The sequence below is a fragment of the Amia ocellicauda genome, chromosome 5, assembly GCF_036373705.1.
Source record: "Amia ocellicauda isolate fAmiCal2 chromosome 5, fAmiCal2.hap1, whole genome shotgun sequence".
NCBI lineage: Eukaryota > Metazoa > Chordata > Actinopteri > Amiiformes > Amiidae > Amia > Amia ocellicauda.
The window spans coordinates 51007314-51023310 of record NC_089854.1 but is presented as its reverse complement, the minus strand read 5'-3'; the positions used below and the strand labels follow the sequence as shown (position 1 = coordinate 51023310).

General features: G+C 39.3%; 1 protein-coding gene across 1 annotated transcript in view; it reads left to right on the top strand.

The window, feature by feature from the left end:
* The first annotated feature begins 810 nt into the window (after positions 1-810).
* gys2 (glycogen synthase 2) overlaps positions 811-15997 on the top strand; it is a 32233-nt gene continuing 17046 nt past the window's right edge. Inside the window, exons 1-6 of the mRNA XM_066705621.1 lie at positions 811-1172; positions 3736-3917; positions 6300-6491; positions 6939-7124; positions 8740-8884; positions 13578-13695. Of these exons, the coding sequence (XP_066561718.1) occupies positions 1052-1172; positions 3736-3917; positions 6300-6491; positions 6939-7124; positions 8740-8884; positions 13578-13695 (944 nt within the window). The 5' untranslated portion in view covers positions 811-1051. The remainder of the gene's footprint in view (positions 1173-3735; positions 3918-6299; positions 6492-6938; positions 7125-8739; positions 8885-13577; positions 13696-15997) is intronic.

Below are 15997 nucleotides of genomic sequence, written 5' to 3'. Positions count from 1 at the left end.
TAGAAATGGTTGTTACTACCAGAATCTATTAATATAAAAAGGCAAAAGATAAATAATATACACCACTATATATGTGCATTTGTGTGTATGTATACACACTTAGAACTATTGTGTTACATTTTGTTCAAGGACAATACAACTTTGTGTTAATATTTTTAACACAAGTCTGTGTGTGGGAAAATCATTATTATGGTAAAATACACATTATTGTGTTGTAATTTGGTCAATTTTAATACAAAGTTGTATAATCTCTGAACAAACAGAATGAGTTAAGTATTAATATTGATTAAATGCTAAGATGATGATGATGATGATGATGACGATGATGATTTAAAATAAAGGTCGGCAAAGGATGAAACAATTCACAATTAGTGACAGCAGCATTAGTAGTAGTAGTAGCATTAGCATAGCATAGCTCTTCACAACGTATAATATTGTTAATGTTGCCTTTGCATTTGTATAGTGTTCTCCAATGGATTTCAATTGTCTTTAATAATAATAACAACAATAAGTTAACACTGCTTTATCTGACTGATATTTCCAGAAACAGGCTGATCTTGCGAGAGTGCTTGTGTACGTCGTTAACCTCTATCCCTCTTCAGTCAGCGTGCTATTGTTTTTATCTTTCATTGTGTGTGTGTGTGTGTGTGTGTGATCCTACTGTGGATTGTACTTTAAAGTGCATCACAGCAGTTTTGAGAGGTGTCTTTGACGTCCCTGTGTCACAGATGTGATTGTAATGAATGTAGGCGGAGCACTCCGTCTTTACGTGACAGGGCTCCAGTGAGCAAGGTCTACTACCCCGGCTTGTGTACGTGAAAATCCCCAGGATTGCATTTCATTTAATTCCTGCAGACAGACACTGTAAAACCTATTATCTTCTCAACACTCGACAAGGCGAGACACGGATAGTAGCGGCCAGCGTCTCTTTTATATACCAGAGAGAGAAGTTTTTTGACATATAAATATATATATATTTGCTATTGAGAAACAAAATTTGTTTAAACTTTTCCGATAGATTCATTCGTCCAGGCTATACATACAATCCAAGATGCCGCTCTCCAGATCTCTGTCCATGACGTCCTTAAACGGGCTACCTTTATGGGAGGACGAAGATCTACCTGTGGAAGATTTACTGCTCTTTGAAGTCGCCTGGGAAGTTACCAACAAAGGTGTGTAATATACAGCGCAAAGCCAGCACTGCACTTGTTTAGTGAAGGACAGCCTTTTGGGTGAACACTTGTGGTATAACCAGGGAACCAGTTCGTGCCAAGAGGCCTAGTAACATAATGGTCAATTGCACACTAAGAAGAAAATGGTCTAATAATAGCAGCATCCTTTATAAAAGCTAAGTCACAGTTTGATGGCTGTATTATTATTATGAATATGATTATTATTATCTTAACAGTAAGGTGTTTTAAATAATGATGAATAAGCAATGCTCAGTATTAACAAAGTTCATGCAGCATTTAATTATCAGTATGATTTTCAGAAGTTATCATTAACGTTTCTCCTTTTTCTATTCCCCTATAGCTATATTTGAAAGGTATCTCTAATGCTTATGAATTGAGTTGTTTGCTCTCTCTCACTCTCTTTCTCTCTATCTCCATCATACACATACTATATGTATATAAAGATATATTATATAGCATGAGACTGAAAACAATGGGTATGTGAGATGCATACAATGTTTCATTTATTTTAAAATGTGTTACAGACGTCCTTCAGATTCAGCTAATATACTGTCTACAGCATGTGGGGACTAAGCACTGGATTCCTCTTTAAAATCAGAACTGGAGTAAAAATACAATGAAAAAACAAATCAAGTGTTTAAATAATTAATAAATGCATGCCTTTTATGATATGCACAGCTGAAATGCCCAATAAGTACATTACAGGACAAAATCAGCAGCCACATGGGCCTGAAATGGCATCAGAGGACACAGAAACCTTGAGTATAAATATAAATATATATATAAAGAAGTACAATGTGTGACTTTTTTTATAACAATATTTGTCTTTTGGGCAATTCAGGCCTTGAGTTTCCTAATGTTCTCATCATCGCTCAAGGGAAGGTAATTGGATGAACGGCATCTTCCTTGTAATTCTTTTTCTTAATGCTATATCCTTTGAGATATTTATATCAATGTGAATTTTAATAGAAAAAAGCCTTTAACAAACAAGATGACTCTCATCCTGTTTCCAATTACCAGATTGCAGATCTGTGATCCAGTGATCTTACCCCTGCCACTTATAATGTGTTTCCATGTGTAGTGGGAGGTTTTTGTCACCAGTTAATAATTGATGTTGAGTTTATCTCCTCTAGCTCCCTTGGAAATACAGGATTATCCCTCAGTTAGAAGCCGACTTTTCTCATGTTATGCAATAACTCATTGAAGTGTCTGTTTGCAGTGCCTCACGTACATGGTAAAATAAACAAATACTCAAATTGAGCTTCTCCATGGCAGCTACATTTGTGATTTGTACATCTTTAGAAGCTGCCTGTGCTCATTATGAAAAGGACATTTGCTAACTGCCTAATTGATCATTTTGTTGTTTAACACAGGACTCGTACATGGCAGTTGTAGGTCAGGCATGTTTGGGATTGATCAGACATGTTCCAGTAGTTAGTTTCGTGTAAAGCTACTGTCACAGTCTTAGTTATTCAACATGGTAGGAATCAAATCTCCACATGCAAAGAAATTGGAACCTGCAGTTTCTAAACTAAGCCATAGGTGGCATCATATGTCTACTGAGTGCAGCATATTTATTTAATTGTTAAGGAGTTTTCATGTGGAAAGTGAGAAAAAAACAAAAAAAACAATCAAATGCTATACAATAAAGTAAAATAAATGTTTTGTTTATAATGCAGTTTGTGTATTTAAAGCTTTCCAATGGGGACCCAAAGCTGCCAGTGTTGGAATTAAATTAAATAAAAAATAAAATAAAATAAACTGAAGTGTAATTCTAATCCAGCTAGGAAAAAATCATGCCTTATTCTGGGGAATTTAAATGCACGAGCTGGACTCCAATCACGTGTTTTCCCTGCTAGAGGTAAAGTTCTTACAAATAACACTCTTTACCCTCAAGGCAAATATTTATATGGCTCTGCTTTGAAAGTTGGGAAAATGTGAATTTCAAAGTTAAATATTAAACATTATGTACATAGAGAGCAGGGCAAAATATTTCATCAGGTTCCTGAAGCTACATTTTACACTAGAAACAAATCAATTTTACTCTGACCTAACCCCACCAAACCCGTGTCCAACCTGACCCTAAATGTAATAGTAGGGCTGTTGTCAATTTATGGTTAAGGTTTGTCCTAGACTGTAGGATTAGGATTTGGATTTGGGCAATAATTAGATTCAATTAGGGATACTGTAATTATACCCAAACAGAGTATAGCAACTTGCTTACCTTGAATCTCCATTGAATGGAGCAGTGGACCTCTGGGACGTGATAAGGAGAATGTTTGATCTTTGTCCCCATAATGAAGACCTATATATTTACAATATATATATATATATTATATTTTCATAGATTTTTAATACCGGCATATTTATAAGAAACTGTACAAACATAAACACATATTATTAATATCCGAGTCTTCCATATGGGACACCAGCTGTATAGTGCTTTAAAATAAATAAACACAAAAACAAACAAACACACAATAAATAAATACATTTCTTTCTCACGTATTTCTGGTTTGCTCTTGGTCCTTGCCCAATGCAGTGGGAGGAATCTACACCGTGATTCAGACCAAAGCTAAGATCACAGTGGACGAGTGGGGGGAGAACTTCTTCATGGTGGGACCATACTTCGAACACAATGTGAAGACGCAAGTGGAGCTGTGTGAGCCTCCCAACCCTGCAGTCAGTAAGGCTATGGAAACCCTGAGGAACAACGGCTGCCAGGTAATTGTACTGAATATTTTTGGGGTTGTTGGCTTGTCTGTCAGTTTGTGTGTTTGTGTGTTTGTTCGTTTCTAATCCTAATTTGGAAAATTCCAAAGCTTGTGTGTGTGTATGTGTGTATGCTCTCAATGTGGTGACAAAATTGGAGAAAGTGTCGCCACAAAGACAGTATCTCCTCACAAAATGACGTTAGGCCTACCAATTGTGGTGTCTGTGTGTGTTTATGTATTGCACCACTTGGGGACATGGGAGCAGGAATACTGAGGAGGAACAGTCAAGGCCAGAAGGTTAAACCCTTAGTAGGCAGATTACTTTTTCTGAGACTTAAGAAGGAAGTCCAGTCATTTGGCATTATTTTACTGATGCTCTCCTGCCTATCCAATTATCTGTTTGGCAGGGCTGAGTTCTCTGACAAATTATTTCTACCCTGCTGATTTCCTCACAGGATTGTCTGGGAACCAAGGCGTAATTCTAACCTTAAGTACATGTTTACATGTACTGTAACATGTTCACAAAATAACACACAAGAGTGTGTGCTACACAGTAAAACATCAGTTTAAATGTACCTGTATAGTAAAGTATTCTTTACAGTAAAATACTGTGATGTTTTACAGTATGTTATTGTAAATTGCCTAGGACACCCATTCTCTTGTTAGGAAGCAAGGATTTGATGACCTTGTTATATGGAAATCAGGTTGTTTTTCACATATATATATATATATATATATATATATATATATATATATATATATATATATATATATATAGCTGGTGGGTAGTGCAAAATGCAGCCAAAGATTGTGCTTAAATAATTACAGGGCTTGCTGACTTGCATTTTAGTAATTTTTGCATGATTAGGATATATTTGAAATATAAATTTGAAAACTACTGTTAAAGGACAATTGATCCGACTGGGCACTTAATCACAAAATACATTTTGTTATCTTTACTGTTACAAAGTGGTGTTAGTGGCTCAGTGGGTATGGCACTCATTTCTAATGTGGAAGATTCTAGCTTGAAATCATGGCCAGCCCAAATTGATTAGCAGTAAAATAACATTGGGTAATCCAAAACTAGGGATAATCTGTATCTGTGAAACCAGCTCTAAAAGTTGTTAAATGGGCTATAAGAAAGCAAAGTAAAACCCTGAGCTGAAGTAGGGTGAAGTCAAGGGGAGAAGGAGACAGTAATGTTGGAAAAAATGCTACTGGAATAATTAAGGTAAACATTTTTTACATTACAGACTTTACAGTTACCCCTGTGTTACTCTAATATCTAATTATACTGAATGTTTCAGTATAACATTCACCCCTGTATTCTCTCATCGACTGCACTCGCAAAACTGCAAATTTACACTGCAATATGACATTGATTTCTGTTTTTATGGAGGACCCTGTAAACACTGCATGAACCTGACAGCCACAGTCAATGCTATGTTTATTCCAGCAGAGGGCAGAGTAAGGCCTGCAGAGAAGCTTTATTTTGGAAATAATAAACATGAGCTCCTGTCCCATTCGAAAGACTCATCTGTTGCATTTCAGTGTTGTGAAAATTATTTTTGCTACCAAAGGTTCTACTTTTCCTACACTCTCAGTGAATTTTAAGCTCATCATGAATGCACTTAGAAGCTCACTTATTACGGCATGTTGCCACAGTGATTAGGAGTGATGCCTCACAGCTGCTGGGTCCTTTTCCATTCTGGTATTGGGTGTCTGCCTAAGTGGAGTTCACATGTTCCCGTGTCTGTGTGGGTTTTCTCTGGGTTCCCTGGTTTCCTCCCACATCCCAAAGAGAAGCTGCTAAAGGTTGATTGGCTACACTAAATCTCCCTATAGACATGTGAGTGAGAGGCGTTTGTGCCCTGTGATGGACTGGCATCCTGCCCAAGCTGTACCCTGCCCTGTGCCCTGTGCCCACTGGGTTAGCTTCCAGCTCGCCATGACCCTGCATGAAGCAGTTATCCATAATGAATGAAACAGAATAATGGGCCTTGTAATTTATTTATTTAAAACTTCACAATGACTTTATAAATATAAATATATATATATATATATATATATATATATATATATATATATATATATATATATATATATATATAAATCATTAGAACCTGACATTGTTATTTAAGTACAGTATGGATTTTGGATGTTTTATTCCATAATTATACATAATTGTAGAAGAAACATTAGTTGGTCACTTGAACATCTATATTCTCTATATGTCTAGCTGCATCACAAACATATATCATTTATTAAGTAAGTAAGGTGCAACATGAATCAAGGAGACCCGGAAAACCTCCTGGACTTCAATCCCACCAGGACCAACACTGCGTACCCCTGATATAAGAAAAACACACAAAAACACTTGTTTGTTTTGTAGCTGTACTTCGGGAGGTGGCTGATCGAGGGCAGTCCCTTTGTCATCCTGTTTGACATCGGTGCTGCTGCCTGGAACCTGGACCGTTGGAAAGGGGAATTCTGGGATACCTGTGGGATTGGGCTGCCCTTCCATGACAGAGAGGCCAACGACTCCCTGATCTTTGGATCTCTGACAGCCTGGTTCTTCAAGGAGGTGAGATGAACTTCTCTCACTGTCAACCTTACATCCATTATTTTGTTTGTTTTTTTGTCTGTTTTTGAAGACTTGTCTGCCTGGGTGTGTGCAGGTTTTAATTCATATTGTTAAGCTATTAGAATACATATTCAGTGATGAAAGGACAGTAAGTTTAACAGCAGTGGGCACAACCTTGGCAATCCCATTCTGTTGTGCAATAGGACTTTGTTCAAGCTGGAATTGTATTAATTTAACAGACCTTAATTCATCTTAATTGCTTAATTGACCACTTATATATAATTAAGAGTCCGTCTGAAATAATATTTGTAGTGGAGGGTTCCCTAGCCCTGTTTTACGGGGCTCCATTGGAAATTATATGTGTTGTATGTCCTCTGTTCCACTCCATTGTCCTGACCTGTCCCACACAGCAGGAATCATCTTGTGCTGCATCTGCTCTGCTTGCAGCTCACAGACCAGTTCCAGGACAAGCCTAATGTAATCGCCCATTTCCACGAGTGGCAGGCAGGAGCCGGCCTCATTCTGACACGCTCGCGGAAGATCCCCATAGCAACCATCTTCACCACTCATGCCACACTGCTGGGCCGGTACCTCTGTGCGGGCAATGCTGACTTCTACAACAACCTAGACAAGGTAACCCACTGGGTACCAGCCTGTCAGTGGCACTCACTAATCTTCCTGTGTTTCAGGCAAAAGTATCCCCATTTTGGTGTAAATTGAGCTTTCTAGGGTCCTTCTCTTGTAAAGGTTTTAAATATAATGTATCATGGGAAAAAACACACTAAGTTAAGAAGAAGAAAGTGAGATCAGGGTTAGGCATGGAGTGGTATAGTAAACCATGATATTGTGTGGAGTGTGGAGAAGCAGTTAGGGCTCTGGACTCGGAGCGGAGAGTCGTGGGGGATACTGATGTTGCACCCTTGAGCAAGGGTTGTGTTCCTTAAAGTTGTCTTTACACTGGATGCAGTCTGGATACTTGCAAACACAGGGTATTGTTTTCACTTTAAACCCTTTATTTTGTAGAAACATCATGCACAATTAATTACTTCTAAACCACAGTTAGTCCATAAATAGTACGGTTAAATTGACAGAAAACTGAAACATAATTTATTCCAAAAGGACAAGGGTTATATGTCATGAAGTACAACATCTTTCAAGAAGTAGATCTGAATACTATATGTCATTATGTATGAATTATGTGTGCACAAGTGTTTTATTATGTGACAAGAAAGTTTTACTAATTCCGATATTTGTTTACTTATTTGAGTAATTGCTATGAACAAATGATACAAAAACAAAAATCTCTGTACAGTTGTCTGTTTGTTTGTTTGTTTACTATGTATCTATTTATTCTGGTGACATTTACAGCAATAATTTTATACACAGGCTATTCCTTTCTGAAAAGGGAGTTTGAATTTTCCCCATAACAAGGCAGTCTGACATTTATAGGTTGGTAACCTGACCAATTATGAGAAGTATGGGAGCAATATTTTTCAAGATCGGTTATGTATAGTGCATTCAAATGTTCCTTGTCCAACTGTAACACTTACTAAGACATCAGAGGACCTAATGAGGCTCTGCTTGGATGTATAAAGGTCAGACTGGCCCAAAGAGCAAATGTTAAACTTATGGGCTGATGTGCAATAATTACATGATACAGATGGGCAGCTCCCTGAAGGCTGGTATTAAGCAAGCATTGTGGGATTCAGGTTAGTGAGGAAATTTCCATGATTGTTGCTCGCTGATAAGCTTTGGCCCCTGTGAACTATGCAATTGATGTTTAACCTTTTATGCTGAAGCTTTATCAGAGTACCTCTGTGATATATTTAAAGTGACACCACCACCTCCTCTCCCCAATCAGAATGGCTCTGTACTTTAAACAGTTGAAATAATTCATCCTGCATTTACATCACTTGTTTCTCAAGCTGTGCAGAGGAAGAAAATTCTACTTGGAGAGGATTGTGAAAGTGAAATATGAAATGCCTGGATAAAACAATAACAAAATGGTAGTGTGCCTGTATTGCATTGACTCAGAATTGTGCTGTCTCCATTCCTGTGTTTTGGCTGTTTGATTAAATAGAAAATGTATTATTGTTCTTGTCTTACCCACCCCTGTGTCTGTCTGTCTGTGTCTGTCTCCATGTGTGTGTCCATGCTTGTGTTTCTGGGTCTATGTCTCTGTCGATGTCTGTCTGTCTGTGTGCGTCTATGTCTGTGTGTCCCTATCTTTGTCCCTGTCGGTGTCCAGTTCAACATTGACAAGGAGGCGGGGGACCGTCAGATCTATCACCGCTACTGCATGGAGCGTGCGGCGGTGCATTGCACACACGTTTTCACCACTGTGTCGCAGATCACTGCCATTGAGGCTGACCAAATGCTCAAGAGGAAGCCAGGTGGGGGCCCTCATTGTGTGTGTGTGCGTGTGTGTGCGTGTGTGTGTGCGTGTGTGTGCGTGTGTGTGCATGTGTGTGTGTGGAGGCGTGGGAGAATGGGTGGAGGTGTTAACTTGAGAATATTTTCAATTTGTTTCCGATTACCGTCTTCCTGTGGGTGCTGAAGAGACTCTGAGAATGGGACACTGCATTTTTCATGACCGGAACACAGTTTCATAAGTAAAATCATGAAAAATATGCAAGTCCTTAAGCATAAGACCTGCAAGTTCAGGAAAAGGATTGGGTCAGATTTTGGGCAAGTCTCACTGTAAATAGTCACTACCCATTTTCTCCCTAGTTTAGGTGCAACATAGTAGTAGATCTAATTGATATGCTGTGTCTACTCAGGCACCTGCTGTTTGTTTTGTTGCTTATAAAATACCTTTGCACCGGACCTTCCAGCAGGGGTGGAAAGTAACGAATTACAACTACTCTCGTTCCTGTAATTGAGTAGCTTATTCGTGTATTTTTCAAATTTGGAAATTACTTAAGTATGTTTTAAGTTAAGTATTGTACTTTTACAAAGGCATTCATTACAGAGTACACATTTTTTAGGCTGTCATTGGAAAAAAATGTGGATGACAGACATAAAGACCAATAAATGAAGGAGCAATACATTCAAATGTCAAGCATTCCGTCCACAACACTGTGTGTGTTGTGATGTTACGGTTGGTCAGTCAATGAAAGATTTGAAGTCAGTCCTCCAGTCCAGCAGCAGTGAGGTGAGTTAACTAGCTATCTAGCCGAGTATTAGTCAGTAGGGGTGTACATTTTTTTAATCGAAATCGAAACGAGCGTTTAATTTCAACCATCGAATTTAAAGACAGGTTCGTGATTATGTATTTATTTATTTGGCTTCTTCAAACCAATTCAAGTATCAAAAAAAAAAAAAACGACAGCAGACAGTAAATATCTCCTCCGCTTATCCGTTCTTCTATGTCACTAAACATTTGAATTAAATACTTATACGGCATTTCAGCTGTGAATTCCTCAAATGTAATAAGTCATAAACACTTTCTTCTCCAACCGCAGAACCTGCAGTTTATGTGGTTGGATATACTGACTACAATATAGCCGACAATCTGGGCTTTGTAATAGAAATTAGTCATTGTGAAAGAGTTATAATCATGTTGATTTCTGAAATTGATTTTCTACAAGTCATATATTCATATATTATTGTCATTATTAATTTTATTAGCAGATTTGCACCTGCTATAGCTCTCGTCTGCCTGCCCTGTCTCTGTATCAATGTTTGATCAGTCACCTGATTGGTGCTAATTATTTTATATTATAGGGCACTGTAGTCTTGAAAAACGTGTTACTGCATTGATGTACAGCTGTAATACTAGAGACAGAGCCATTTCAAAGCGCTTTCATGTTGCATAATACTATAGGCCAGGGGTGTCAAACTAAATTTTCCCACATGCCATATGATCATTTCAAGTTTCATTGGAGGGCCGCCTAAATATTTGCTCTTCCCTATTTATAATTCACAAAATTCACAAAATTATAACAAAATTTCCAACACTCTAAATTTGAATGAATTAGAATTATACTTAATCTTTAACACATTTATGATAATTCAAAACACACATCTGACCTAATTGCTGCTCTGAGGGGGTTCATTTGTTGAGGAGACCTGACACCTTTTTCATGAGACTAGCTTGTCAATGTCCGGTGTAATGTCTTGTGCTGAAGCGATCTTCAGTATGGAGTGTAGATGGCTGTCATTCAGTCGTGATGTTTGGGGGGATGTATGTGCACAGTGCTTCAAACATTGAGAGGACTGCAGCGTGCTGACGGGTCTGTGGTACCGTGACTGGTAATAAGGGCTAAAACTCTGCAGCGCCAATGGAATTGAACTTCGCCTTAAGTGTGTCATTGCATTGCAATTCCCTCAATTCAATCTGGATGTCCTCTGGAGCATTGTTCACATCGATAGAAAACAGGTTGCAGAAAAGCTGGAAACTGAATTGCTGTTCAAATCCGAGAAGCAGCGCTCAGACTCTTTACACAAAAAGCTCCGTTTTGCAGCACTGGGAATAGTGATGTTTGTGAGAGAGTTAGAGATGGCTGGGCAAGTCATGAAATGGAAAAGGTTTCCTTGCTGCATTTGCTTCTCCCATAAACATAATTTAAGATTAAATGCTTTCACACTGTCGTACATCTCTTACAATCTGTTTACTGCCCTGAAGTTTCAAGTTTAAGGTGTTAAAATGCTCAGTAACATCACATAGAAATGCAAGATCACACAGCCATCTTTCATCCAAGAGCTCTGATTGTCTGAATTTGTTTTGCAGAAAAAGTCTGATTTCTCCCTGTAGCTCAAAAACCGTTTTGGGTACTACGCCCCGACTCAGCCAGCGCACTTCTGTGTGATCAGGCAAATCGCCACATTCAACATTAAGCTCCTCAAGGGATGCCTGGAATTGGCGGTGATTTAAACCTCTTGCCCTGATCAAATGTACAGTTTTTGTTACCGTGTGCGTTCATTATCCATATTCAGCACCTTCCTACACAACGCTTCCTGATGTACAATCCCGGGACACTGACAATTTTCCTCATTTGTCATTTGTTTTAGTCTGTCCCAAATACGGCCTCCTGTCCTGAGCAGTGATGTTCCCCACAATAAACAAACCACTGGGGAACCGTCAGGGCCCTCTATACCCTCAGAGAGGGCCTAAGGATAGATACAAATCTGTATATATTTTTACATATTATAATTTGTAATTTTGTTTTCATAAATTGTCTTAATGATCTTCCTGTAGAATTTCTTCACTTTGTGTTAATATCCAAGAGAAAGCAATATCCAATCAGAATTTTTCTTTGGTAGTCTTTTGGTAGAAATAATATAACTGGGCTCAACATTCATTGGCTAGGCCCTCAGGGTTTGAATAGAAGGCACCACCCAACGTCATTGACACTGACTTTTTTTGGAATGACAGTAGAATCAACCAATCACAGATTGTCTTGTAATAGCTGGGACAATTGTATGATGCCTCAAGGCCCTCTAGAGGGCCTAAGTATACATCATAAATTCAGAGTCAATGGCAAGCCTTATCTTGTTTTCTCATGCTTGAGCCTAGATAGCTGGCTAACTTTTTGCAGTGAGTGTATGTGACGATGGCGATGGCAACTGCAGAGAGAGTAATCGAGGACAATGTGGTGGCTAAATTGTTAGCATCAGTAGAAAGAACATTTTCTGCACTAAAAGTGATCAAGACATAGTCCAGGAACACCACTGGACAGGCCCGACTGTCAGCCCTGGCTTTGATCTCAATCGAAAAAGAACTTCTTTTGGATTTAAAATCAAAAGACAAGCTATATGAACCTGCCATTGCCCATTTCATAAAGAAGGACAGGAGAATGGACTTCGTTTTTAAATGATAATCATAATGGTGAGTGGACTTTTTATTTTCATGTACAGCTTGCTTTTTGTTGCTATCTCGTTCATATAATTTTGATTACAATATGTAAAATATTATTTCAACTTTAGATCACTGGTTGTGTGGTAAAAACAAAGGTAATGGCTTAGGACCATTTGACTCTGTCATCAAAGAATTGCTTCTCCTATATAAGTCTGCAAAACAAAGGTCTCAAGTCATGCTCTGTATACACAGGCATCCAAATTCTCTATCTATATGTATGACGTCAGACCTTTTTCTGCAACTGAGGGCCGAGCTCCAATAGTCATGGTTTGCCACTGAAACTAGCACTGCTGCTTCACAGCTCCAGGGTCCTGGGTTCAAGTCCTGGCTTGGGGTGCCTGTCTGTGTGGAGTTTGCATGTTCTCCCCATGTCTGTGTGGGTTTTCTCTGGGCACTCTGGTTTCCTCCCACCATCCAAAGACATACTGGTTAGGTAAATTGGCTTCTCTAAATTGCCCTGTGTGTGTTTTGCCCTGTGATGGACTGGCATCCCATACTGGGTGTGTTCCTGCCTTGTGCCCTATGCCTGCTGGGATTGCCTCTGGCTTCCCCTGCAACCCTCACCAGGATAAGCAGTTTTAAAAATGGATGCATGAATAACACAAACTTTTAAAACAATAGAACTGTTACTTTACTGTTACATACCTACATATATATTGTTAGTTTGCTTGGAGATCATGTGACAACGCTTTCTTAAAAGTAACTACGTAACTTGAAGTTGAACTTAGTAATTAGATACTTTTTACTTTTACTTGAGTCGTTTTTTATACCAGTACTTTTACTTTACTTGAGTACAATTTCATCAAAGTAACAGTACTTCTACTTGAGTAGCATTTTTCAGTACTCTTTCCACCTCTGCCTTACAGCATGTGTTTAAAAAAAAACCCCACTACTTAATTCCATTATTAGCCCAAAATTATTAAACAAAAACTTAATTGCAGATATGTTTATACTACATTATACTCCTAATGTAAGTTGTAGGAAACTTGACAAGAAAAAAAAACAGTACAATTTGTGAGTAGTGACAGGGTTAAGGTTTTGACTTAATTGCAGCCCAAATTGAATAATTAATTACAAAATCCAATGCTTGATGACAGCTTTTGGTTTGACAGAGAATTCTTAGCTACAGAGAAAGAACAGAGGTACAAGAATGGACTGTTTGTGGTTTGTTTCTCAGGTAATCATTTTATGAGAGGTTACTATTCCTAATTGTTTGTGTTTTCCAGATGTCGTTACACCCAACGGTCTGAATGTCAAGAAGTTCTCTGCAATGCACGAGTTCCAGAATCTACATTCCATGAATAAAGCACGGATTCAGGAGTTTGTCCGAGGGCACTTCTATGGGTAAGGTCTTGGGCTTTTGGGATCATACTATTTTCAAGTATTCACCCCCCAAGGACTTTTTCACAATTTGTTATTGTATAATCTGGCACCAGTGGTTAACAGCACCTTTCAAGTCTTGGCACAGATTTTCAATTGGATTGAGGTCTGGGATTTGACTGGGCCATTCTAGGACACTTGGCTTTTTGTTTTTAAAACCTTCCAGTGTTGCCTAGGCTGTGTATTTAGCATCATAGTCTTGTTGAAAGGTGAAGGTCTGCCCAAGTCTAACATCTCTTGCAGACTGAAGCAGGTTTTCCTCTAGGATTTTGCTATATTTGGCTCCATCCATCTTGCCCTCAATCCTGAGTTTCCTGGTCCCTGCTGATGAAAAGCATCCTCATAACATGACAATGCCACCACCATGCTTTACCATGGGGATGGTGTTTTCAGGGAGATGAGCAGTGTTGGTTTTGTTCCATTTGCATTTGCATTTGCATTTAGGACAAAAAAATCAGTTTTGGTCTCATCCGACATGCCTTATGGATTTTCAACAATGACTTTCTCCATGCCATTCTTCAATTTAGCCCAACTTTGTGGAGCACCTGGGCAATAGTTGACATATGGATAGTTTCTCCCATCCTGGCTGTGGAACTCTGTAGCTCCTTAAGAGTTACCATTGACATCTTTGTGGCTTCTCTGTCCACTGACCTCCTTGCCCGGTTGCTCAGTTTTGGTGGACGGTCTGTTCTAGGTGAGTTGTGGCTGTGCTATATTCTTTCAATTGTTTCTAATAACTTTGTTTATGTTGACAAACAACACAATACATCAGTACAGACATTTTGATTATTTTACATGCAATTTAAAGTGATGATATATACACCCATCAGCCATAACATTATGACCACCTGCCTAATATTGTGTAGGTCCCCCTGACCCGTTGAGGCATGGACTCCACTGGACCTCTGAAGGTGTGCTGTGGTACCTGGCACCAAGACGTTAGCAGCAGATCCTTTAAGTCCTGTAAGTTGCGAGGTGGGGCCTCCATGGATTGGACTTGTTTGTCCAGCACATAACATAGATGCTGGATTGGATTGAGATCTGGGGAATTTGGAGGCCAAGTCAACACCTTGAACTCGTGATTCATCAGACCAGGCCACCTTCTTCCATTGCTCCATGGTCCAGTTCTGATGCTCACGTGCCCATTGTAGGTGCTTTTGGCAGTGGACAGGGGTCAGCATGGGCACCCTGACTGATTTGTGGCTACACAGCCCCATACGCAACAAACTGTGATGCACTATGTGTTCTGACACCTTTCTATCAGAACCAGCATGCACTTTTTCAGCAATATGAGCTACAGTAGCTCGTCTGTTGACCTTTGCTCCCCACGTGCATCAATGAGCCTTGGCCGCCCATGACCCTGTCGCCAGTTCACCGCTTTTCCTTCTTTGGACCACAGGTACTGACCACTGCAGACTGGGAACACTCCACAAGAGCTGCAGTTTTGGAGATGCTCTGACCCAGTCGTCTAGCCATCACAATTTGACCCTTGTCAAAGTCGCTCAGATCCTTATGCTTGCCTATGTTTCCTGCTTCTAACACATCAACTTTGAGGACAAAATGTTCACTTGCTGCCTAATATATCCCACCCACTGACAGGTGCCATGATAACGAGATTATCAGTGTTATTCACTTCACCTGTCAGTGGTCATAATGTTATGGCTGATCGGTATATATATATATATATATATATATATATATATATATACACTCACCTAAAGGATTATTAGGAACACCTGTTCAATTTCTCATTAATGCAATTATCTAACCAACCAATCACATGGCAGTTGCTTCAATGCATTTAGGGGTGTGGTCCTGGTCAAGACAATCTCCTGAACTCCAAACTGAATGTCTGAATGGGAAAGAAAGGTGATTTAAGCAATTTTGAGCGTGGCATGGTTGTTGGTGCCAGACGGGCCGGTCTGAGTATTTCACAATCTGCTCAGTTACTGGGATTTTCACGCACAACCATTTCTAGGGTTTACAAAGAATGGTGTGAAAAGGGAAAAACATCCAGTATGCGGCAGTCCTGTGGGCGAAAATGCTTTGTTGATACTAGAGGTCAGAGGAGAATGGGCCGACTGATTCAAGCTGATAGAAGAGCAACTTTGACTGAAATAACCACTCGTTACAACCGAGGTATGCAGCAAAGCATTTGTGAAGCCACAACACGTACAACCTTGAGGAGGATGGGCTACAACAGCAGAAGACCCCACCGGGTACCACTCATCTCCACTACAAATAGGAAAAAGAGGCTACAATTTGC